Genomic DNA, 27888 nt, shown 5'->3' with positions numbered 1-27888 from the left:
TGGACTTGGTATTCAGTGTTATGGTGGAGTTTTCAAGTGCATCCAAGTTTCTGGAGATGATCATGAATTTGGTCTTTTTGGTATTAATCTCGAATCCCATTCGATTACTGAATTTTCCGATTATAGTGACAAGTTGTTGAATATCGACTATGTTGTCACAAATTAAGACACCATCATCAGCATATTGTATGTTGTTGATCAATACTCCATTCGTTTTGGTTCCCATCTCTACATCTTCCAAAGACTCTTGAAATATGTCTTCCAAATAAATGTTAAATAAAAGAGGGGAAAGCACACATCCCTATCGAACACCCCTTCTTATATGTATGGGTTTGGATATAGAATTGTCTATTTTTCGTTCGATGCCAATACAAGTTTTCAATGCGTTTGAGCAATTTATTTTCATGCAATCTAAAATATAAAATATGCTGATTTCAATTCATTTTATTAAATCAATTTGTACACAAAGAAAGCAACATATAAGATAACACCGAAAACTATCTAGTATACTGCCCTGTTAAAAGATATTTGGTAATATCTTTTCCATTAAGCTCATTTCTAACCCATTGGCCTCTTATATTTCCTCTTAAAGAGCAAAGGACCCTTATCATTCGCTCCAGCGACCAGAAGACAGATGTTTATTGGGTTACTGAAAAGTAGCAATGAGTTTCGCAAGACTATTACAGATTCACAGGATAACCACCTCGATAAAATAAAAAGAGATACAACGTATGTTACTATTTTTTTAATAAGGCAAACAAAGTATCAAAGTATGAAATCTTAGATATATGAAGCCAGTAATTAAAATAATTAAAGTTTTATACAATATACAAGGCGTGTGTGTTAAAAATTGGTTGTTTAATGGGAATTTTTTACTTAAGAACAACTTTTAAACAATCAAAATGTAGAACGGATAAAATATGCCAAAGGAACAAAAAAATCCAAAAAGAAAATAATTAAAAATAGCATATTTAAAGTGTGTATCTGATTACCACAGTTTTAACTGTATTCCTTCACTGAACCATTCTCTCCAGTTCTTTCTATTTTGCCAGTCTTCTTCCTGTGGATTTCTTCTTTCCATTGCATCGTCCACTTCATCCCTGAAAGATCTTGGGGGTCTGCCTCTCTTACTTCTTCCTATGTGGCTCCATTCTGTTTATCTGTTTATCCAATGTTTTTTGTCTGCTCTTTTGACATGTACGTACTACGTTAATCTCTTTTGTTCTATGTATTCTACTATGTCTGAGTTATTTTCTTAATCTCTATATTATTATTGTTATATTAATTTAATCAAAAATCTATACTACAATCGAACAGCAGTCGTACCGTACGGGTGAAAGATAGTGAGACAAAACCAAGTGGAAATTCAAAGAATAGTCAGAGAGGGATATGTGCTGTCGCCACAATGATTTAATGTGTATTCCCAACTAATATTTCAGGAGGCACTATGGGAAAGAACTAAAGTTATAAGGATTGGAGGGAGCATCATTAATAACATAATATTTGCAGACGATACCGCAATCATGGCAGAGAATATAGACGAATTACAAATTCTAATAGAAATCATTAATAGAGAAAGCAAAAAGATGGGTTTAACAATGAATATAAATAAAACCAAATACATGGTGATCTCAAAAATCCCTGTTAACAACATGCATCTGACATTGGAGGATAAATCGCTAGAGGGGGTCGACAAGTATAAATACCTCGAAGCAATTATAAACTCATAATTAGATCGAGATGAAGAGATAGAGATCAGAATAGAAATAGCTCGAAAAGGATTTATAAAATACAAGTCAATGTTTACAAATAAAAAATTGAGTTTGGCCATTAGATTAAGGTTCTTCGAATGTTATATTTGGCCGCAACAACTATATGGGGTAGAAGCTTGGACTCTAAAAAGCCCAATCCGAAAAAAATTGGAGGCATTCGAAATGTGGCTATATAGGTGTGTTCTGAAAATTCCTTGGACTGCAAAAGTCTCAAACGAACTGTTTCAGGGTTTTTTTTCAGGAATATTTTGAACAGGATAGGAGATGTGACGCATGCCCTGTTGCTCATACATATTTGTATAATATACTCTACTTAATATACAATGTTTTCGTTATATAACACCCTTGTTCTTACTTATAAACTAGATGGCCGCACTGAAAACTGTTTAGACAGACTCACGTTAAACGCGGTTAAAGTAGTAGCAAAGCAAAACAAAACATGCTTGTCTAATGTCTAATCTTTTGGCAGTCGACTTTCAATAAAACTATAACTGCGAAGGCCATTTATTTCTCAGACCATTGAACGAACGAACTTAGCGAAACTTATTTAGAGATGGACAAAATCTCATTGTTCGATAATAATAGAAAGTATTACGTTAGAACTCTAGAGAATGTCGGAGCCGCTAAAGCGTGATGTCTATGTCAGACCTTTTACTGAGATAAATAATATACATTGTTTCAATATTCCACTTTGAGTGGTAAAAAATTAACAAATCGTTAATTTGTTTGATAGTAAAATGAAAATCGATCTATCTACAGTATGTCCCTGTAAGTTGTATCCGTATGAAAAACTTTTTTATTATTAATTTTACGAAAAAAAGTTATTCTTCATAAAAAGCTCTGCATGGTCCAAAACCTAAAATTTAACCATTAAATATAAAATTTTTTAAATATTATACGAGGTATGTCAAAAAATTTGAATTTCACTCAAGGGTAAAGTAGCTTTATTTTTCACAATATTGAAAATTGCTATTATGAAAAGCTGTTTTGAATTAAAAACTATATTCTAGTATGCAATTACTTCCTTCTAATTTAATATTTTTTTAAAAAGTTATGGATAAGTAACATTATTTTCAGTTATTTCAGTTCAGATAACTCTTTTATTATTAATTTTACGAAAAAAGTGATTATTCATAAAAAGTTCTGTATAGTCTGAAACCTAAAATACAACCATCTTATGTCAAATTTTATCAATTTTAAAAATAAAAATGTATACCATTTTTATTCATTCAGTTGCGGTGCGAAACCAAAACTGTCTCAATTTTTACTCAGATCAGAGAGTGCAGCCAGCACTCTTATCGACGATTTCACCTCTTGTTAGAGGTTCATCAGAGACTGCATAGGCTGCTTTTCTCTGGCCCAGGTGAAAATTTTTGACATATCCATCTCCCATTATTTTTTAAAAATATTTAATTTACAAATATTTTTATTAGGTTGAAAAACTTAGTCTTTTATTTAGCAGATGCCGCTAGGCACCTACTACCATCTAATCAGTTGCGGTGGGAGATGGATATGTCGAAGATTTTTACCTGGGCCAGAGAAAAGCACCCTATGCAGTCCCTGATGAACCTCTAACAAGAGGTGAAATCGTCGATAAGAGTGCTGGCTGCACTCTCTGATCTGAGTAAAAATTGAGACAGTTTTGGTTTCGCACCGCAACTGAATGAATAAAAATGGTATACATTTTTATTTTTATATTAGTATTACTCCTATAGAGTAACTAGGTCCATTTTCCGTTAGAACTTTACCACGCTGCAGACGGGGGTTGTGAATTGCATAGTGTAGAATTCCTTCCCTTTAGTCTTCACTGCAGCATCCATTTGGCTTGCATATTGTAGAAGCCTTGGAGGTTGTCACCAGGAAATGGGCCAATAAAGTTTTTCAATTAAAAATCTTTTAAAAATATTTAATTTACAAATATTTTTATTAGGTTGAAAAACTTAGTCTTTTATCAATTTTATACGAGGTATGTCAAAAAATATGAATTTCGCTCAAGAGTAAAATACGTTTATTTTTCACAATATCGAAAATTGTTATTATAAAAAGTTATTTAGAATTAAAAACTATGTTTCAGTATGTAATTACATCCTTTTAATTGAAATATTCTGAACTATAAAGGTACTTTACTTTTGATCTAAATTTATCTTTATTGACATACCCCGTATAAAATTGATAAAATTTGATATAAGCTGGTTGTATTTTAGGTTTTAGACCATCCATAACTTTTTATTAAGACTCACTTTTTTTCGTAAAATTAATAATAAAAGAGTAATCAGAATTGAAATAAGTGAAAATAATGTTAGTTATCAAACATTTTTCAAATTTTTTTTTCAATTAGAAGGATGTAATTGCCTATTAGAATATAGTTCTTAATTTGAAAACAACTTTTCATAATAGCAATTTTCAATATTGTGAAAAATAAAGCTACTTTACTCTTGAATGAAATTCAAACTTTTTGACATACCTCGTATAACATTCAAAGATTTGATATTTGATTGTTGAATCTTGGACCATGCAGAACTTTTTATAAAGAATAACTTTTTTCGTAAAATTAATAATAAAAAGTTTTCCGTCTGGATACAACTTACAGGGACATACTGTATATAAAAATATCTTCAATTTTTTTTTTAATTATTTGAAAGATGGTTTCTCTTTGCTTTGTACTACTACTACTACTACATGTCGGTTTATAACGACCTCTGTCGTTTTTCGATTTCAAATCGCCACTTCGTCCCATAGGCGTAACCAGGATGATCCTAAGGGGGGGGTTACAACTACCTGAAAGGGGGGGGTTACAACTACTGGAAGGTCTCTGAGGGCTATGGTGTTAAGCGTATAGAGCTCAAAGTACATCCCAATGGGGGGGTACAACCCCCAAAACCCCCCTGGTTACGCCTATGCTTCGTCCGGTTGTTACATAGGTCCTCTTCTTTGTTTCTCCCCTTCAGATCTCTGTTTTTTCCTTTGCTCCAACTTTTTCTCGGTCTACTTCGTTTTCATTTTCCTTTTGGTTGCCATTTTAGGCATTTCCTTTGGTATTCGTTGTTCATTCACTCTTTGTATTTATGTCCGCATCAAATAAGTTGTTTTGCTGATAAGTCATCTGTAGTTGTTTGTTTGATTCCCATTATTTCTCTACTGCGTTTGTTTCTCTTTCCCTTCTAGATCTTCGTGATGCTCTTCTCCAAAAATACATTTCCATTGCTTTCAGCTTGCCAGTTCGTTCTTTCAGTGGTCATACCTCGCAGTTGTATAGAGTGAGAGTCTCATATGTTCTCTTTTTGTTTTCTTTTTTGATGGATTGGTCCCATAAAATAGAGTTTAATATTGTGATTGTTGTTCCACCTGTCGTATTTCTTTCTCTTATATCTTTGACTAATGGCCCGGACGGCTTTTATTAATTCTATACTAAATTTAAAATCAAGATCCAGTAGAAATAAACAAACCAAGACACGTTAAATGCTACTAGGAGCACTTTCGAATCATAATTTACAATGTATTAACTTTGAAAATCATAATTTGGGATTTACAATGTATACAGGGTGTCCAGAAACTCTACCGACAAACGAAGACAGGAGATTCATCAGATAATTTTATGACAATTTAACCCAATTCACCTAGTCCGACAATGCTTCCTAAGGGAGCTAGAGCTCTTTGAAGATGGCGCCATGTAATTAGTTTTTCTTAAATACCTCCAGAACGCTTCTATTTAGAAAAACGAAAAGTGGTATACATATTTACTTTCCTGAAATGAATCGATTCCATCCATTGCGAATTTCTAGTACCGGTCATAGGCGTACGTTTTGGGTAGGGCAACGGTTATTTTATCGCATAACTTTTTTGTCTTCAACTTTTAAGCATTTTTGATACTGGATTATTAAATTGTGAGGTATTCTAGTACTAGAAGGTACTCTTACTTTAAGTCGATAGGATACGCCGTTTTCTAGAAAAACCGATTTGAAAGTTTTTAGTTTTGGGAATTTGAAAAAAAAAAGTTAAAAAAAATTAAAAAAAAACGATGTATTTTACCAACTTAAAGCAAGAGTAACTTTTAGTACTCGAATATCTCATAATTGAATAATCTAGTGTCAAAAATACTTAAAAATTAAAGACAATAAAGGTATGCTATAAAATAACTGTTGACCTACCCAAAACGGACGCCTATGACCGGTACTAGAAATTCGCCATTAATGAAATCGAGTAATCTCTGGAATATAAATAAATGTACCAGTTTTCATCTTTCTAAATAGTTTTTTTTTGTATCTTTTTTTTTAATTCAAGGAACGAAAAATTTTAAAATCGATTTTTCTAGCAAACGGTGTATCCTATCGACTTAAACTAAGGGTACCTTTTAGTACTAGAATAACTCACAATTAAATAATTCAGAGTCAAAAATGCTTAAAAATTAAAGACAAAAAAGTTAGGCGATAAAATAACCGTTGCCCTACCCAAAACGCACGCCTATGAGTTGTACTAGAAATTCGCAATGGATGGAATCGATTCATTTCTGGAAGGTAAATATGTATACCAATTTTCGTTTCTCTAAATAGAAGCGTTCTGGAGGTATTTAAGAAAAACTAATTACATGACGCCATCTTCAAAGAGCTCTAGCTCCCTTAGGAAGCATTTTCGGACTAGGTGAATTGGGTTAAATTATCTTAAAATTATCTGAGGAATCTCCTGTCTTCGTTTGTCGGTAGAGTTTCTGGACACCCTGTATAGGGTGAGGCAGATAACTGGCCTATTAGAAATATATCGAGAACTAAAGGCAACAGAATTATGAAAATTGGAGTGAAGGGGTTTTGAAGAGTGATCTATTTAATGAAAATATTTTCACCTATTTGCTACTTCCGGTCATACCGGAGGTTGCTTATAAATTCGTTTTTTTTTAATGGGACACCCTGTATATTTTTACATTTTTGGGTTCTCCTCGATGCCTTATTTCATAAAATATGAGGTTTTGTAATATTATACAGGGTAGTTTAAAAGATAATTACGTTTTTTTCTAAATTTCGTAGCAACATTCACACCCTGTAGAATTGTATAAGTTTGACAACAGAAACTCTGTTTATGTTTAAATGGTTTTTAATATAGTCTACTATTGTTAAGAATTGTTAGTATAGCTAATTTTTTAATTTTAGTATAAAGGGTTGGTCGAAACACGGAAAGAGTATTCTCTTAGTTTTCTTAAATGGAACACCCTATATTTTAGTATTGTAATGAAATGATATTTTATGATACTTTTTTATTTCTTAAGCATTCCCTATACCTAACTTCTTTTATTTGTGCTTAATTGTTAATTGAACCAACAATTTTAATTACGCAGTTATTTTGATAGCTCAATCATTATTGCTAATTTTAAGGGTCAGTCTAGATTATTATGTATTCATTTCCGAAAAATTATTTGTGATTGAATATTTTCACGGCCAACCTAATAAAATTTCACGTATTTTTTGTTACAATTAATATTTGGCTTGAATCACCCATAACTCACAATTTAAAGCAGTTAGGTATAGGGAATGCTTAAGAAATAAAAAAGTACCATAAAATATCATTCTCTTACAATACTAAAATATAGGGTGTTCCATTTAAGAAAACTCAGAAAATACTCATTCCGAGTTTCGACCAACCCTGTATACTAAAATTAAAAATTAGCTATACTAACAATTAATAACAATAATAGACTATATTAAAAACCCTTTGAACATAAATATAGTTTTCGATGTCTAACTAATACAATTCTACAGGGTGTGACTGTTGCTAAGAAATTAAGAAAAAAAACGTAATTATCTTTTAAACTACCCTGTATAATATTACAAAACCTAATATTTTAAGAAAGAAGACATCGAGGAGAATCCAAAAATGTAAAAATATACAGGGTGTCCCATTTAAAAAATCGAAGTTATAAGCAACTTCCGGTATAACCGGAAGTAGCAAATAGATGAAAATATATTCATTAAATAGATCGCTCTTCAAAACCCCTTTATTCCGATTTTCATAATCCTGTTGCCTTTAGTTCTCGAGATATTTCTAATAGGACTTTTATCTGCCTCACCCTGTATACTGTTGTATAATTTTTTATGGGAAAATTTAGAAAATAAATTTATATCAGAGACCACGAAATTATAGATTTTCATCGCCCTGTATATGACCAAAAATTGTAATAGGATAATTTCGTGAGTAATCAGTGTTTTCGCGGAAAAGTGAAATCGTTAAGAAGGTGATGGGTTTTTGAAAGGACTTAAACAATGGTGCGGTCAGATTAGACAATACAGTTTATTTCGCTTTGCAATGGACAATAAGACATTTTATAAAAAATTCGAAGAAGGTTAAGCGGTAAACAAGTTTATTGAGTTTAAAATGTAAGGCTTTTTGTTAAGCATTTTGAAACAACGAAAGTAATTTGATGTCTCCCGGAATTTAACAAATTGGAAAGTTGTATACAAATTAAATTGGTTCTTAAGAAATGATAATATGGGGTAGTGGGTAGAAAGGTTGTTTTGTGATTGGTGAAAAATGATGGATGGAAAGGATGAGAGTGTGGAGTCTGATTTTGACGAGAAAAGAAATAGGCACTATGTAAAAAATATCTGGAGACAGCAGTCCAGTTTCTGAAAAGTGAGAAGTCAGCGTAAAGTGGTGAAATTGGCCTTTGCGAGCAGAATCAAGTTGAAACGAAATCGTTGATCGATTTGAGAAGTTAATTTTCCTGTGTCCGAGGAAGATTCCTCTTTCTGTCTAGAACGAGTAGCCGATTTTTATCTATTTCCACAAGATATCGAGCAGAGAGAAAACTGAGTCGAGAATTCGAGCGAGTCCTGTTTGTTTGTTTGTTTGTGAAGCAGTTTGGACGAGAGAGGCCTTTCGCAACATCCTAAGAGTACGCGTGGGAGAATCGAGGACGACGCAATCCGGGAAAAGAAGTAGAGAAGAAACAAAAAGGTTAGTCAAATCATTTGTGAAACGGAGAGAGTTTGTTTATATCCATACCATATTTGCTTAATTTTTGTACTGAACAGTTCTATAACATAATTAGTCAGTCCAAATTTTAAAGAAGAAATAAGTAATCAATTCAAAAAAGAGAAAAGTAAATTTTATTAAATTTTGTAAGAATAAATAACGAATTATTTAAATAAATTTTTTTGTTAAAACAGATAGTCTAGACGCCAGAGGGGTCACCGTGTCATATTCAATTCTGATGGACAAACTCAACGGTTTCTTATGGATTTTTGGCTGCTGATTACGAATTTCGAGGGGGGATTTCGATCCGAGTGGTCAAAAAATTGTTATAAACAATTTAATTGTTTATAAATTGTTTATAAGGCTCTGGCTCATAAACTAAAAGAGATGAAAAAAAAATGTTTCAAATAAAATTTGTTCCTTAATAAAAAACCAAGAAAAAACCGTTTACTAAACTTAAATCTAACAATTATAACTCAAGATATTGTAAAATTAGTGCACAATGCAAATTGCAAATTGCAAAATAAGTATTTTTCGAAGCTTTATCGATCGTAACTTGGCTTCTGCGCATGCAAATGAGTCTTAGAAGGTGTCGTTTTAAAGCTTAATTAACAGGCTTCCAAACAAAGTTTGTTACATTACTTGATCTTCATTTGTTTTAAAGTTATACCCGTTTGAAATTACAATTTTCTTAAAAAAATTGTACATTCATTTGTTTATAAGGGTTTCAAGCAAATTTAAGCTATAAACATTTATACTTTAATGAACAATAATGATACAAAAACTCAAAAGGAACAATTTGAAGTTACGAAAATGTTCATAAGTTTATTTTTGGCCAAGATGTCGATATTTTAATGGCGCGCGCTATGAGGCGCAAGATCGGCTCACCGGGTAAAGGTTCACGCGCTAACTTCTCGATGCAAATTATAATTTCTATGTATACACACGTTATCTTCATTTTTCATTTTTGAAGATCCTAATAAAATTTTATCATATAATTCTTATAATTAAATCATCATACTGTACCTCCTGTAACACTTTTCATTCTATTTACTTTGTCTTCTATTATTTGCACTAAATGAGAAAAAAACATTAAAAACTAATATTTCAGATGTATAACCAAAAAGTAAGTTGATATTATTTATTAGTACTATTTTTACAAACATTTTTTTCATGCATCTGCAAATCTGCATAGAGATATACAGGGAATATCAGCTTTTTTACATCTGCATAAGTTCTTAGCCAAATTTTAACAGTTACATGGTGGTACAAGTCTGTTCTTGTAGACAGTAAAACTAAAACTTTTTGAGGCTTCAGAGTCTAATTATCTATATGATATCCATATAAAGTGGATCTAGTTCTTTTGCAGCATCATCAAGGCCCGTCAATTGTGTGTATGCCGCCACATCATAAATTCTCGTTTTATATGCAATGATGATGCTGCAAAAATAAACTTACGAACATTTTCGTAAGCTAAAATTGTTCCATTTGAGTTGTTTTATCATTATTGTTAATTAAAGTATAAATGTTTGTAGCTCAAGTTTGCTTGAAACCTTTATAAACAAATTAATGTACAATTTTTTTGAGAAAATTATAATTTCAAACGGGTATAACTTTAAAACAAATGAAGATCAGGTAATTTAACAAACTTTGTTTGGAAGCTTCTTAATTAAGCTTTAAAAGGACACCCTATAGGGCTCATTTTCATCTGCAGAAGCCGATTTACGATCGATAAAGCTTCGAAAAATACTTGTGCACTAATTTTACAATATCTTGAGTTCTGATTGTTGAATTTAAGTTTAGTAAACGGTTCTTTCTTCCTTTTCTATTAAGGAACAAATTTTATTTGAAACATTTTTTTCTATTTCTTTTAGTTTATGAGCCAGAGCATTATAAACAATTTATAAACAATTAAATTGTTTATAACAATTTTTTGACAACTTGGATCGAAATCCCCCCTCGAAATTCGTAATCAGCAGCCAAAAATCCATAAGAAACCGTTGAGTTTGTCAATCAGAATTGAAAATGACACGGTGACCTCTATTTAGCGCCTAGACTAAGAGGGATATCAGAATTAAAACTTACTTTAGTAGATGAGAAATAGTTGCAACAAATTTAGATTTTAGCATATTTGTTAAATCCTATGTTTATGGTATATTGGATAAATAAATAATAATTTTTAACATTTATATGATATTAAGTGTGTTTAATTTCCTTGTTTTGTCCTGGATGGAGTAAGCAACTAGAGATACCAGAAGCCACAAACCAAAGATAGAGCATCAAAAATAAAATAGCCCTGAGAATAAAGTTTATTAGAAAATTTAATTTAAATTTGGTTTTGTTTTACATAAGCAGTAATTAAAATAATTGAGTAATTAATTAAATTAAGAATCTGCTCATTAATCTCATAAAAGAGAGAAATACCGAACATAACAATACATTGTAAATTATGATTCGGGAGTGCTCTTAGTAGCATTTAACGTGTATTGGTTTGTTTATTTCTACTGTATCTTGATTGTAAATTTAGTATATATTAATATTCGTTCTTTCCATTGATTGTCACAGCTTCTTCAGTGGAACACTATGGTAGGCTTTCCGTAGATCGACGAACAACATAAGAATTTCTTGATTCAATACCATGTTTCTTTCTATTATCTGAGTTAAGGACAAAATGTATATAGGTAGTTAATAGTGGATCGACCGGAACGAAATGCTGCTTGTTCTTCTGCTTCAGAATCTAAATATTCTTTTTCGACTCGATTCTTCACACATTTCCGATATATTCTACTCATAAATCCGGTTACAGCTATTCCCCGTAATTTTCACAATTGTTTTTATTAGCCCTTTTATGTATTGCATAGTGCTGATATTATAAGATGATTTCCATTCCATACGGATTTTGCTTGTGTTTTATGCATTCTTGAAATAGTTGTCGAATATGTTCGTATAATTTGTTCGTTCTGTACTTAAACAATTCTCCAGGTATATTGCTTACTCCAGGTGCTTTGTTCTTCAGCTCTTTACATACATTTCTAATTTCTTCTGTTGTTAATCTTATTGGCGAGCCTATTATTGCAATTCTACTTTGATTTTGGTTTCCACGTTCTAGAAATTCGTCTCTATTCTCTACCAAAAGTTCTTTGAAATACTCTTCCCAGTATTCAGGTTTTATGGTCTTTATTATGTCTTTATTCATTGCTTTTCTAAAATTTTTTACTTATCAATTTCCAGTTTTCTGTGCTTCTGGTTCCTCCTAGATAAGTATTTATTCGTTGGCAGTTTCTTTCCCAAAATTCGATCTTCTTCTTAGACAATTTTCTTCGTATATCTGCTTGTTTTTCGTTATATCTTATTTTGTCTTTTAATGATTTTGAATATAAATATTATCTTTTTGTTTTCCTTTGCCCCAATAACAAACTTTTTCTTCTTTTTTTTTCCTTCATTTGAGGATTTTTGTTGCCTCTATTTGCGTGAAACCGTGAAATATTTTCGAAGAAAATACCAAATCCGACAGCATGGTCTATTTTTCAGTTGTGACTTAGTTGCATTTACTTCGTACATATCCTTTATTAATGTGAATTTATATCTTGTTTTACAACGTCATTTCATGTCATTGGGCAAATCTGGCATTACCAGGTTAGATCAAAAAATGAAAAGTGTCAAAAATTTTAGTGTTATTTAAAAGTATTCATTACAAAATACAAGAACCTACAATAGTAATGTTTTTATCTAATATGTGACCTGACCAAATCCTCATGTCAGGAGATACAGAACGCGGCAAAAAACTCTTCATGCAACGATGTGCCATGTGTCACACTACAGAAGCCGGGGGCAAGCACAAGGCAGGCCCAAATCTGCATGGATTCATCGGAAAAGTCGGAGGACAGATTAGTGGATTTAAGTTTTCGAAAGTTAACAAAGAAATAGGAGTGTGGACCGAAGAAAAACTCGATCACTTGATAGAAAATCCTAAAAAGTTGATGCCGGGATCCAAAATGATGTTTAAAGGTTTGCCAGATGCCAAGGATAGGAAAGATCTTATCGCTTATATTAAAAGTGTTACCTAAAAAGAAAACTTTAAGGGGAATATGGTAGGAAGTTTAGTCAAGGTGGTTTATTTAGCGTATGGTATAATATGTATGACGAACATGTCTTGTGCGTGTTATCCATGCACTTCCAACAACTTCATTATGTTCATTCTTTGGAGTATGCTACAATTTTAAAATTTACATATAATAGTAAAAAATTTTTTAGCAAGTTTTACGAATCTTCGATATTTGTACTTTAAAAAAAATAATATTTTTATAAATGTAATAAATATTTTTTCACTGTAACCATAACTTTTTCAAAATTATTAGTTTTAAATTGTTCAAACTCTTGGATCTCATTAAAGGTACGATTCCTAACAAGACGGCAAACCGCAAACTGCAAACCGCAGACCGCAGCGACAGGCCTACTGGTTCATATGGTTTCTTATGAGCTGTATACGCTCTGAGCTTCGCTGGTGTCGCTCCTAGCGGATTACTAATGCAACTTTCACCGGTAATTTTTAAATTTATTATTTAATTGTTATCGCTTAATATTTACAACGCAAAAAACTAATTAAATTGTAATCGATTTTTTTAAGATTTTGCTAATCATTTTGACGTTCTATTGATGAAATATTAATTTCTTACTTCGGATACTTTCACAATTATCGTGTAAATGGCGCTAAGATTAATAGATTAATTTATAATTACATATTACAGAACATTAAAAAAACTTAAATTCAGTATTTAAAACGTAAGTATATTTAAGGTAAAAATATGTACCACAGCTTTGACCAACTAATATTTTTTATAATTAATGTTTTTAATTTTAATTTTAAATTAATCACTTTGACATTGATGTCAAATTTCCAGTAAACGTTTACAGACTTGTCACTACTGGCGCTCGCGAATTTTTAAATATCCCCTCTACGTACGAGCTCACAGCGTATATCGAGTAGAGCGGCACTGTCGTCGACAGCAGGCGTTAGGAGCATCGACATATTAACAATAGACCAGGCTAGGGATATGCCACTCAATGTGGGAGTAATGGAACGACACATACACAGCGGCAGCGGCCATCATATGCTCGAGAAATAGGTAGAGAGAGATAGATAGACCACCGACCCGAACTGCTCCTCGTTACGCTATTTTTCGGACCTTGCCTAATCTATGTGTTATTATATCAATGGTTAGGAGTTTGTAGGTATTAAGTTTAATTATTATATAAACTACTAACGTTAAAAAGGTTGGTAGAAATATATTGCTTTTGTATTTACTAATTCATCAATCTTTCGCAAAATTGACAAAAATATTGGTTACTTTGTTAAGAAAGCATAATCATTTATAGCAATAGGTAACTTTATATTTAATAAGTTTACATGCAAGACTTTTGTTTTAAAAATGCAATTTTTAAATCTTTTGAATTTGTTGATTCTAAAATTTTGAAAAAATTGGATAGAGAGCCTGTAGATGGCAATTGATTGAACCCCATGTCGCATGGCGACGGGTAAAATTACTAGTTTATAAATAAAATATTAAATCTGGCTGATGTTTATATTATACAATGATGACGCGCTCATCACTGTATATTTGCAAACTTTTACAGTTTCATGCATGAAGCTGACGTATAAAGATAAGTAGATCTACTTTGGAAAATACTTTTAAACTACATCTTGCAGTAGTACACCACGATAAATACTGCAGTCAGATAAATTTTGTTTGCAAATTGGTATTGTTCTTCCCTTTTTTTTAAGCTTTTAGATTTTATTGAAGTGAAAACTTCTTTAGGGACGTTGTGCGATTTTTGGATAAGGGAAAAAGCATTGAATTCGCGACCGTCATCGCGACCGTCATCGCTTATGCTATATATTATTTGTATGTATATATAAATTGAATCTCTCTCTTCAATCCTGACCCCCCGGAGGGAGTGTAGTGGTCGACGTGATGTCGTGTATTGTCCGTCTCCAAAGATTTCTGTCTCTGGACATTTCTTTTAATTCATGCATAGGTCTTTTGCATATTCCTGTAATCTGATCGATCCATCTTGTTGGGGATCTTCCTCGTGATCTTCGGCCTTCCACCTTTCCTTGTATAATGAGTCTTTCCATGTTTTCTGTGTTGGCTCTCATAACATGTCCAAAGTATTTTATTGTTGGCGATGGACTTTACTGGAGAGCCGTTGGCTAACTTTTAGCTCTCTTAAAATCGAATTATTTGTTCTATGGTCGGTCCAAGGAATTCGTAGCATTCGTCTCCAACAGAACATTTCAGTGGCGTCTATCTTTCTTCTTTCCGAATTTCTCAGGGTCCAAGATTCACATCCGTAAGTCAGTATTGGGAATATTAAGCAGTTGATCAACCTCATCTTTAACGCTCTTGAAATTTGACAGTCCTTCCATATTGTGGTCATTTTTGCTGTGGCGACTTTTGCTAGATCACATCTACGTTTTATTTCCTCCTGTAATGACCCTGTGTTTGTGATTAATGATCCCAGATATAAGTATGAGTTCACAACCTCAAACCGATCAATTGTGGTTATATGTGGATGATTGTTATGTAGTCTATCCACTATCATGATCTTTGTCTTTGATATGTTTAATTGCAGACCAAATATTTGACTTTCGTCTTCAACCAGTCGTATAAGATCAATCAGCTCTGCTTGACTATTTGCAAGAAGGGCTGTGTCAGCTGCGAAACGTATGTTGTTTATTTTATGACCATTTATTGAGATGCCTTTTTCCCATCCTTCAAGTGCTCTTCTCATAATATACTCTCCATATATATTGAATAATTGTGGCGATAGTATACATCCCTGTCTGACACCCCGTTCTGGATGAAATTCGTTTGAAAGTGTGTCAAGCACTTTAACTGATCCAGTAGTGTGTTCGTATAGTTCAGTTATAAGCGAAATAAGGTGTTGGGGTACGCCCACTTCTTTTAGTATTTGCCATAAGTGTCTCCACTTGACCCTGTCGAACTCCTTACGATAATCTATAAAGCATATGTACAGTGGATTATTGAATTCCCTAGATTTTTCGATTATCTGTATTATATTTAACAGGTGTTCTCTAGTACTCCTACCTTTGGTAAATCCAGTTTGCTCTTGTGGAATTTCTCTTTGAAGGAATGTTTTTAGTCTCTCGTTGATTATATGTAGCATTATTTTACTGGCCTGTGATATAAGAGAAATAGTTCTATAATTGTCGCATTTATGGAAGCTGCCTTTTTTATGAATTGTGGTTATTGTAGATTTTGTCCAGTCTTCAGGCCATTGTTTTGAATGCCATATTTGGTTACAGAGTAGATGAAGTAATTTTACGCCAGTTTCTTCTGTGGCTTTGAGCATTTCTGCTGTTATCATATCTGGACCTGGTGCTTTATTATTATAAATTGAATAGAAATATTTAAACTTAAAATAAATGTAAAACTTATTTTTGGATGGGGAAAAAGAATTTATTTCGCGACCGTCATCTCTTCGGCGAAATAAATTTCGTACGTATCTATATTATGTGTATGTATACATAAAACTTTTTTAGGGATGTTGTGCACTTTTTGGATGGGAAAATGTATTAAATTGGCGACCGTCATCGCTTCGAAGAAATAAATTTTTGAAGCGAAAACTTCTTGAGGGACGTTGTGCACTTTTTGAATGAGGAAAAAATATTAAATTAGCGAACGTCATCCGACCGTCATCGCTTCGACGAAATAAATTTTTGAAGTGAAAACTTCTTGAGGGACGCTGTGCACTTTTTGGATGGGAAAAAGTATTAAATTAGCGACCGTCATCGCTTCAACGAAATCAGTTTTTGAATTTAAAATTTCTTTAAGGACGTTGTGCACTTCTTGGATGGGAAAAAATTATTGAATTTGCGACCGTCATCACTTCGCTGAAATAAATTTTGTACGTATGTAAATTATGTGTATGTATACATAAATAGCATAGGACATACGCATCGCGTATATGATATAGGTATAGCACTTCTTTTTGGATCGGGAAAAGCATTGAGCTTGTAATTTATATACTATAAGAAGTTTTCACTTCTGTCGGCACTTCCACGAGTGCCTTCAATTTTTTTTCCTTGCAAAGTTCTTTTATTGTACTTAGGACCTAGTAGGTCTTAAGGTCTCAAAGTTTATTAGGTTTTTTAATATATTATGGAATAAAGCATAATCTTCAAAGCATTTATACATGTATAAACAAATTACGAGGCGTTAGAGCTATATTTTCTAGAATTTGCGAATACGAGTACAATATTAAATTTATATAATATTTCTCACGCTGTTTATATTTCGTTTAACTCTCGGCAAGTAGGTATTTCTAATTAAAAGTCACAACATCATTAACTTAGTTTCGACATTTATCCAACCTTTAATTGAACGATGAAAAATATTGTTAGTGACTCAACTCAATTATCTTGTTGCCTACGGAGAGGAATATAATCTATAATTGATACTAATTTTTACTTTGACATCAACGCTGCGTGAAAATGTCGAAAAACATAATGTGGAATTAAATTAGTGGACTGCTATCGATTTTAATATCGATACACTGGGAAAAAGAAATTTATTTTATTAACAGAGATTTTTATGTACACTACAAGTTCAAACAAATAATAAATGCTAATCTATAAGCTCTTGAAATCTATAAGCCTCGATTGTTATGTTATCGAAGCTTAAGTGTAAACCAAATGGTTGGCCAAATGGTACTATCATTAACCATTTTCTAAACCTACAGAGACGCTCTCTCAGAATAAATCAGAGCGGCGTGGTGAACCCTCAAAATTGAGCGTCATACACTTAAACACTCAATCAATTGGCACCAGTATCAATGTATTAAATAGCATCTCAGAAGAATATGAAGATTGCCTTGCTCTTTGCCTTACGGAGCATTGGAAAACTGAAGACCAGCTTCAAAATTACAACATCAAAAATTTTAAACTTGTATCTTCATTCTGTAGAGGTACCAATGAACATGGTGGAGCAGTTGTATATGTTCGAGATAAATATGCCAGTACAGCCAGGGAGGACATTATTAGTTTGTCTGAAAAATCAGTATTTGAATGTGCGGCAGCAGAAGTCCAGCTTAATAAAATGAAGATTGTTGTGCTATCAATTTACAGAAGCCAACAACCACAGATTCTTATTGAGAAATTAGATGACATATTGTCTGATTTGATTTGTAAATATTGTATAATTTTTTTAGCAGGAGATTTTAACTTAAATATACCCCAGGACGCAAAATAGTCAGGTATTTTTAAAAAAAATTTAAGCTCTTTTAATATAATTCCTTTAATAACAGAATTCACACGCATAGTTGGTGCCAAAAAGTCATGCATTGACAATATTTATAGAAATATTGAAGCATTTACATCAAAAGTTTTCAACCCTCACACATCAGATCATTTGGCTCAGATAGTTAGATTTGAGATTGGTGGAGTGCCTTCGGTGAGTATTAAAAAACGTCAGTTTAATGCAGAAAACAAACAACATTTCAAATTGTTGTTAAGTCAGGTGGATTGGTCAAATCTCTTTGCATGTCATTCTTCACAAACAGATAGCCAATGGGAAAAATTTTAAAATATTATAGAAACATTATTTCATCAATGTTTTCCTATAAAAAGATTTAATAGCAAAAATCATAAAAAAAGTTGGACAAGTTCACCAGAGGTTACTTTCTGTAAATCGCGGCTAGATATTTTGTTCACTTTAAGTGCCAATAATGAGCTGTATCGAGAGGACTATAGGGCTGAAAAGCGTAGATATAATAAACTTTTGGTTGAGTCTCGAAAAAACTTTTATCATAAAAAGTTGGAAACTAGTGATAACAAGTCTAAAGTTTCATGGCAAATAATCAAAGGAATTAAAGGGAACTCAAAAAACTCCAATGTTCTTGGATTACAAGGTGAGTCAAATGCTCTATCCAATGAAATCAACACTTTTATGGCAAATGCAGCTATAAATGCAGTGAATAAAATTAAGCCGGTAGAAAACTTCAGCATTAATATCAGCACTGTCTCAAAAAGTATGTTTTTGTTTTCTGTTTCTGAAACTGAAATTTTAAAATTAATTCAAAATCTAAAAAATAAACATAGCTTTGGTCATGACGGAATTTCCACAAATGTCATTAAGTATGTTGCACATCAATTAAGTTATCCTCTAACTTACATTATCCAGTTTAGATAATCAAATACTGCTCAAACTTATAAAAACTTGACAAGTATGGAATACGAGGCCCAGCCTTACGTTGGATAGAGTCATTTATCACAGGAAGGTCACAGAGAGTTTGTCTGGAAACTAATTGTGAGAGAACACTCTCAGAAGCACTGAATCTCGAGTTGGGGGTACCCCAGGGAAGTGTTCTTGGACCTTTTTTATTTCTTGTACACATCAATTATCTTGCTGAATCTGTAACAGATGAATCATCTGGCCTTATTAATTTCGCAGATGACTTAAATTATCTGATTTGGGCCAAAACTGTTGAAGAGTTGCTCTTAAAAACAGGTGAAAATCTGGAGAGGGCTGAGAGATGGTTTGCTGGGAATAAATTATTGTTGAACTGTGATAAGACTGTCTTCATCTATTTTATAATCATTCAGTCTCGAGGTCCGATCACAAATGTGGTAAATATTCAATCAGACCACATAGAAACATCTAACTCTGTCAAATTCCTGGGTATCTACATTGACCAATATCTGCAGTGGGATGTACACCTATTGCAATTATGTAAAAAACTGAACTCTGCATGCTACTCAATAAGAGTGCTTAAAGAGTACTTACAGCAGGATACTCTTCTTACTGTTTATTATGCTAACTTTTATTCTCGACTACGTTATGGAATCATGTTCTGGGGAAATACAGTGGCAACATCAGAGCTTCTTATCATTTAGAAAAAAGTAGTACGGATTATTCTTTATCCGGAAATTTAAACTACTAAATATACTTACTTTTCCATCCATCTACATTTATGAATGTATTTAAAGTTTCTTTTTAAGAACCCTTCATTATTTAACCATCACACAAGAGCTCTAAACCTAACTATCCCTAGACACAGGCTTACTCTAACAGAACGGAGTCCACATAGGCGTAACCAGGGGGGGTTTGGGGGTTATAACCCCCCCCCCATTGGGATGTACTTTGAGCTCTATACGCTTAACACCATAGCTTTCAGAGACCTTCCAGTAGTTGTAACCCCCCTTTCAGGTAGTTGTAACCCCCCCTTAGGATCATCCTGGTTACGCCTATGGGAGTCCACTATATGCATGTATCAAATTCCACAATAAGTTACCATCAGCTTTAAAACAAGAGATTCAATTTGGAAGATTTAAAAGAGAGTTATTTAAATATCTGGTTATTGTAGAACCATATACTGTGGTGGAATACCTGGAGTATTAGTTGTTTTGTTTTGTTTTTGTAACATGTAATGTCTAATTTTTAATTTTAATTATGATAATTGTTCTATGTACTTCAGACTTATACAATCTCTTTTTTTTTTTCTTTTACTTTTACTTTAACTTAGCGACGTATTTTGACGTTATTTGCTAAAATATGTAAAAATTTTATGAAAATAAAACTTATTCTATTCTATTCTAAACAGTACTATGTGCCGTGCTCGCCTGTTTAGCAAAATATTAAACAATAAAATTAGACAGAACATAGGTCATAAAATAGGAGAAAATCAGAGTGTATTCACACCAGACAGATCTTGTACAAATTAATAACCTTTTTGTTTTGCAACAATTGGCAGAAAAGTTTGTATCCGTAGGAAACGAATTACACTTAGCTTTTGTAGACTTTAGAAAAGGCATATGACACGATTCCTAGAACAAAGCTGTGGGAAGCCTTGAAAGACCTGAATATTGACAACCACGTTTTGCAGATTATCATAGAAATGTACAGGAATAATACAGTGCAGGTTAGAAAGGGAGACATATTTTCGCACTCAATTAATGTCACAAAAGACCTTAGACAGGGTTGTAGTATGTCTCCTCTATTGTTTAATTTGTATGTATCAGGTCGTGACAGCTCAGGATGATTTCGATCTAGAATTTATGAGGAAAAGGTTGTATCATGAGTATCAAAAATGGGGACCCCAAATGAGTCTAACAAAAACACAGTATTTGGTAGTAAACAGCGAGGCTCGGTTTCAAGTCCTTGTCAATGATGACTTCTTCTTCTTGCAGTACCGTCTCCTATCGGAGGTTGGCTACCATCACAGCAATTTTAACTTTGTTGGCTGCAGCTCTGAACAACTGTATTGAACTGCACCCATACCACTCTCTTAAATTTCGCAACCAGGAAATCCTCCTACGTCCCACATTTCTCTTTCCCGAGATTTTTCCTTGGATGATGAGTCTTAGCAGAGAGTACTTTTCTCCTCTCATTATGTGGCCTAGATATTCCAGTTTTTTCGTTTGTATGGTTTTTATGACTTCGCATTCCTTCCCCATCTTCAGCAGAACATCTTGATTTGTTACTCTTTCTGTCCATGGTATTTTCCACATTCTCCTGTAACACCACATCTCGAATGCCTCAATGTTTGATGACGTTAACATTAATCAGGTGGAAACATTTAAATACCTGGGAGCATTGTTTAACCAGACCGGATTAGGGGGAGCAGAGATAAAGCAGATATAAAAATATTTCTAATAAAAACAAGAAAAGGGTGGGCAGAGCAATAGTTGGGTCGGTATTGTGTTACGACTCGGAAGTATGGACTCTCAACGCAGATCTGAAAAGAAGGCTACTAGCAGTTGAAATGGACAATACAAGAAGAAGTGGAAGATTTTCAAGATGGGAAAGGAAAACTAACGAAGAAGTAAGAACAAGAATGAACGCTGAGGAAACGGTAGTAGAAAGAAATAAGATCATTGAAATGTTTTGGATACTTATTGTACAGGATTTATATTAGTATTCAAAAAATAAGAGTAATCCATATCGATTTAATTTTTAAAGTCTCAAACAAATATTATTTACATGTACTGTTTACATTACGTAAATGGGTGACATTGCTTCTGCAATGTAGGCCACTCATTTTGAAAACAACGGAGTCAGCAATTATGTTACTATTATTATTTTCACGGTCACATTCAGGTGTAGTCAATCATAACAAAACAATTACGATTTATTTATAGATACGGAGAAACTAAAGGAGAGATTATTCATTATTCAGATAGCGACGTGGTTAGATCAGATACGTTGTCCACCAACTAGTTACTGTCGTATTTAGTGCTCTAAATAAATATATTCTGGTAAATAGTGTTTTTAGCAAATCAACCCCATCATCGGGGGTAACAACCCCAGTACCACCATATGGCGATCCTGCCAGGATTGCCAGGATCCAGGATCCCTAAGAATGACTGAAGAACGTTGGCCTAAACAAATATTTCAGTTGAGACCACCAGGAAGAAGAAAGCGGGGTAGACCGCGAAGTTCGTGGAATGAAAGCATCAGGACATCGATGTATGACCGCAATTTACAAGAAGACGATGCCTTGGACAGAGAGGTTTGGCAAAGGATGACGGGAATACGGCAAGATGCTGTACAATTGTACCCGTAAATAGAGAGATAGATAGATGGAAAACAATTAATTGGGCGGTACTTGGCTGGATCTTGGGTGTTAGTTTGGTTCATTCGGTATTAGATAAGAGGTTCCCTGGGAAAGAAATGAAGGTATTTCTTGCGGATTAGAAAAGAAATGATTAATTTATGTTGCTAAAAGCTTACGAAGACTCCAAAAGTTCTCAAGCCAGAAGTTTTGAACTACGTCTTGTCCAGGAGATTTCCAATTATGAGGCTCTTTAATAAAGTTAAAGACTTCTTCAGTGGTGCAGGGTTCGTAAAGAATATTACTACAGTGTTGACAGTTGTTAGTTGTATCTTCAGTCCATCCAGCATTGGTGTAAAGAGTAACTGGAAGTGAAGGTTAATTCACCCAAAACTCATTAATTTTTTCTTGGCTTGCGTACGATTTACTTTCATTTTCTACTGTTGAATTGAGTGTGCTGTAGAACGCCTTCTCTTAATGCTCAAAAAGGCTTTCACTATCTCTGCGAGACAAATTCACTCCCCGCCTGTCTAATAACAGATCAAAAGGAATGAGGTTTGGTGGGTCTCTTTCCGTGTTATCGAACCCTAGGTGACTTGGTATGATGGAGTATCTCCCAAAGAGTAGTTATTGTAATTATTATTTGAACAGAATAGATCAAAATCAATTAACCGAATAAATACTAAATAACAAACCGAATGAAAGAAATCTAGGTCCCCTCTTAAAAAAGATGAAAAAAAGTTTAATGACAGAATAAGCAAGAAACCCTGAAACTGAGAAGTATGTAATAGTAAAAGATTTGCTTGTTTCTTTTGGACCATCTACGTTTCGAAAATTTCGAAAATCTGCGACTTTAAAATGTATTTTGAAAATTAGACAAAATATAATGCAAATTCTGGTCTTATCTTTAATGTTTTGATGAGGGTTGTTATCTTTGACGCTGATAACGTTTTATCAATTGAATACATATTGAAGGTTAATGAGGTAATCGAGTGATAGATACACAATTGCTGATTGTTTTAATTAAAGTTGATAAAACCTCAAGATTTTTTATATTATTTTTACGCAGATATGCAAACAAGTTCAAATATGGTTTACTCTAATAATATGCTTAAAATTCACTTTTATCTAAATTTGTGATAACGTTTTCATTCATTACTTCATGCGCATTTTAATAGTAGGTACATTCTATGCTTACACAGCAGTGATGTGTTTTTTATTGGGTTACTAGAGAATTTATCACAATATTGTATTTATTTCTTTTATCATCATTATTTAAACGAGTAGTAATGGATTAACATCACTTACTGTTTCTGTTTTTATGGGACATTTGCCTTTAAATATTACTTTCATATGAAGCGGTCAAATTAAAGTAGGAATTCAGTCAGAAACGGCTCTAGATGCGGAAGAAAAAAGTGTTGTTTTACCAATACAATGCATCGGTTAACAAGAGTGTGACACTGACAAACATTCATGAGTTGATCTTCGAATTGCTTTTTTCATCCGGTTTATTCTATTGATTTGGTCCCCTCTGATTATTTTGTTCATACATTGGTCTCGATTATTTTGGCCACACTGGATACAGCAGAGAAACTCGTGTATCTCAGCAGTAACATCAATGAGAACTGTGATCCATCCTCAAAAATTAAAAACGTACTTTTCGGCCACGATCTTATTATTGACACATTACTATATCTCTCCAGGCCTACTGTGTGAAGTGGAAGCGTGGACTTAAATGATGCAGTGCTTAAACGCTTGGAAGTCATTAAGATGTGGGTATACAATCGACCACCAAGAATAAGCTGGGTTGATAGAGTTAGAAATGAGGAGGTCCTTAGATGGCTAAATCAAACAACACAACTGGTCAATATAATAAAAAAACTCAAACCGAAATACTTCGGTCACATTATGACAGCGATATTCAACCTTTTTCTTGCCTGGGCCACATAGTAGCAATTGCTACAGCTTGCGGGCCGCAATCAAGATGAAGTACCTAGTATACAGGGTGTTTCATTGAAAAACGGAAATACTTGAATGGCGAATAGAGGTAAAATGAGGCGGTTCTAGACATACTAAATTTATTGCTCCACCGAGTTTATATCCGAGTTAAAAGGTGATTTATCGATTTTGCCCATTCCTTTCTGGACCCATAACTTTAACAACCTTGTATATTTGATATTTGGTAACATATGTCACATTTAGAACCCAAACTACCCAACTGCTAATCTCAAGAAAAATCCAAGTCCGAATTAAACAAAATTATAAATCCATTGTGACCTTGAAACAACATCCTGTATAAAAACAAAATCAATGGGTAGAAAGTAAGGTTTCCTAGTAGAAAAACATCCTGTATATTGAGATTTTCAAAACCCGTTTGCACATTTGAAAAGAGCTTTAATGGAGCTTCCATTTTTTGCGCAGACAATTCAATGACTTTAATTTTGAAATTATGTCGAAATTTTTAAGAACTCGAACTTTCAAAACAAACATTTCCATATAATTTCAAAATTAACGTCATTAATATCTGCGCAAAAAATTGAAGCGAGTAATTAAACTTAGTTTTTTGTGCTCTTTTTAAATGTCCAGGCGAATTTTGAAAATTTTAATATAAAGGGTGTTGTTTCATGGTCACAATTATTTTATTTTTGAAGTTATACTTCTTTACGATCGAGAGTGAAATTTTATAATACCGGGCGCATTCGCACACAGACAGTATGTAAGTCGTTGCTAATCTTTCAATATATGTATGCATCAACGCTGTCAGCGCAAATAAGTCATTAAAAGGATATATATTAGTGTTTTTAGTAAATGTATTATTTATTAAAATTTTTGTGTCTTTGGATTTGTCTTCCTCGGGAATAAGATATTTTATAATAATAGTAAGTAGTAAGTATATTTAAAGTATTTTTGTATACTTTACTTGGTCTATTAAATTTGTCAGTATGTATGAGAAATCTTGTAACCTGTCAAAGCGAAGGGAATACAGTGATGAGCGTGCTAATAACCGTTTTAAGTTGTGAGATAAAAAGAAATAAAACTAGTCGAACTGGAAAATTTAGCGATATTAACCTAAAAATTTACATTATATTGATTGTTTCCCACCTTTAGACGTATCGGACGAGATTGGCAACTGCCACTGTCACAGTGACATTTTCAGTTGACAATACTCCTCTGATACGTCTAAAGGTGGGAACAATCAATATAATGTAAATCTTTGGGTTAATATCGCTAAATTTTCCAGTTCGACTAGTTTCATTTGTTTTTATCTCACAACTTAATAGGTTTTCCATCTTTTGTGCTATTTTGCCGGTTATTAGCGCGCTCATCACTGTATAGCTTAGTGGGAGAGCGTGTGACCGGAGATCGAGAGGTCCCGGGTTCAAATCCCGGACGATTCATCTTCTTTTTTTTTAATTGAGCTACTATTATAGCTAAAACAAACGCCTATTTTGAGTTTACAGAATCTTATTATTCGGAAAGCATAAAGCAGTTGGAAAATTGCTGGAATGGTTATATTGAGCTAAAAGTAAATACCTATCGAATAAAATACAAGAAATTTATGGAAAACATTTTTTCATTTCAAAGCAGGTTTACTATCAGACCACCTAGTAGGTTGCCCTTAAAAAGAAATAGCAAAGTTTGATGCCAGAACAAACGATAAATGCCTGAAACCTGGAATGAAGAAATTGAAGAAATAACAAAGGAAATATATGTATTGATATATTGATAAATAGACAAAAAACGCAAATTTGAAATTTTATCTTTATGTTCTCTTATGGAATGTCATGTCAACTTTCATATTACAAGTATAATATTAAACAACTTTAAAGAATTTTGTTTATCAAGGTGGAATTATTGTAAAATTGCAATTTAGTATTTATGAGTCCTGTATACGTCATACCACTTTACTGTACGTAAACGATGCGAAAACGATGCGAAATATGCTTTATCTATATGTTGTCATTAACATTTATGCATATAAATATAACGATTTTGAGACTAATATACATTTACAACATGAGAAAACGTTAAATATTATAAAAAAAATTGCCTTATCAAAAGTAAAACCCATTTTTTAAAAATGCTCCATTAGAAGCAGTTGGGACCATACCAAAAAAACTAATAGTACATAAATGTGTAACACCACTCTTTTCATCGTCTTCTTGGTCTGTACACTGCATTGGAATTAAACGAAGTATTAAACGAAAAACTAAGAACCAAAAAATCGCACGTCCTTTTTGTATGTTTACACCACTCTTCATTGATTTCGTTAATGTAACTTCCTTTACTTCATTCAGATTTGGGTTAACTTGTTTCAATTTTTAACGAATTGTTGTTTCTTTTGTTTTTGTTATTCTATTTTGTCACCTTTTTTTCACTCAACATTTTGCTGCCTCGTCGTTACTTCTCTCTCTTGATCCTGTCCTCCCGGAGGGAGTGTAGTGTCTGTCTCCAAAGACGGCCTCTGGTCATTTCTTTTAACTCATGCATAGGTCTTTTGCATATTCCTGTAATTTGATTGATCCATCTTCGACCTTAAAACTTTCCTTGTATAATGAGTCTGTCCATGTTTTCTGTGTTTGCTCTCATAACGTGGCCAAAATATTTTAATTGTTGGAGATCACGTTGGAGATGGACTTTACTGGAGAGTCGTTGGCTAACTTTTAGCTCTCTTAAAATTGAATTGTTTGTCCTACGGTGGTTCCAGGGAATTCGTAGCATTCGTCTCCAACAGAACATTTCAGTGGCGTCTATCTTTCTTCTTTCCGATTGTCTCAGGGTCCAAGATTCACCTCCGTAAGTCAGTACGGTGGAACCTCGTTAACTCGGATTAATCGGGACCGCGGCCGATCCGGGTTATCGAAAATCCGGGTTATTATTACAAATAATTGGTCCAGACAATGGTAAACCACGTTCGCGTTCCGCACAAACCAGACATACAAAGCGTAGTCGAGAGTCTCATTTTTAGCTTTATTAGCTTTGCACCGATTGTCCAAACTGTGTTTTGTTATCATTATTAAACGCTTTTCTTTACTTCAATAGTTTGCATCAAATCTTTAGACGTTAATTTGACTGACTTTTCTTCAATGCAAATGAATGAAAATTTGCAGACATAGGTATGCATTCGCGGCAACAATACACGAATAGTCAATAAAAAAATTTTTTTATGTTTATTAATTGTTTAAATAAAAAAAAAACGATTTTAATGGAAAATGCTTAAATTCTTTTGTTTTTTACAATGTAGAAACTTGAAACTTTTACGGATTGTAGCTAATGATATGAACTACATATACATAATTTCACTTTTTACGTTAATTGTTTACGTTATGCTTCATAAATAAACAATAAAGTTTCAAATTTTGGACGCTCATATATTTATTTATATATAAATCGGCGTTTATTCGTGTCAGATTTCAATACGATACGAAACAAAACTTCAAAAAAAACTCAAATTTAAAAAATTCGTGTTTTTATCGTAGTCTTAGAAAAACCACCGGTAGAGACGTTTTGTGTACAATTAACATTAGAATTCGTTTTGTCGTATTAATTAATTAAACCAATTAGTCCAATCAAATTAGTCCAA

At 33.0% G+C, this 27888-nt stretch overlaps 2 protein-coding genes across 2 annotated transcripts in view; both read left to right on the top strand.

The window, feature by feature from the left end:
- Nucleotides 1-27888, top strand: part of LOC114325575 (class A basic helix-loop-helix protein 15-like) — a 313876-nt gene that overhangs the window by 39302 nt on the left and 246686 nt on the right. The gene's annotated exons all lie outside the window — the stretch shown is intronic.
- LOC114325576 (cytochrome c-like) lies at nucleotides 12371-13020 on the top strand. Its single transcript, XM_028273674.2, has one exon. It carries the CDS (start codon nucleotides 12488-12490, stop codon nucleotides 12797-12799), a length of 312 nt encoding a protein of 103 aa, XP_028129475.1. The 5' UTR covers nucleotides 12371-12487; the 3' UTR covers nucleotides 12800-13020.

The sequence above is a fragment of the Diabrotica virgifera genome, chromosome 3 (assembly GCF_917563875.1).
Source record: "Diabrotica virgifera virgifera chromosome 3, PGI_DIABVI_V3a".
In the NCBI taxonomy this organism is placed as follows: domain Eukaryota; kingdom Metazoa; phylum Arthropoda; class Insecta; order Coleoptera; family Chrysomelidae; genus Diabrotica; species Diabrotica virgifera.
The sequence above is the reverse complement of the archived record's forward strand: the minus strand, read 5'-3'. Positions and strand labels throughout refer to the sequence as shown.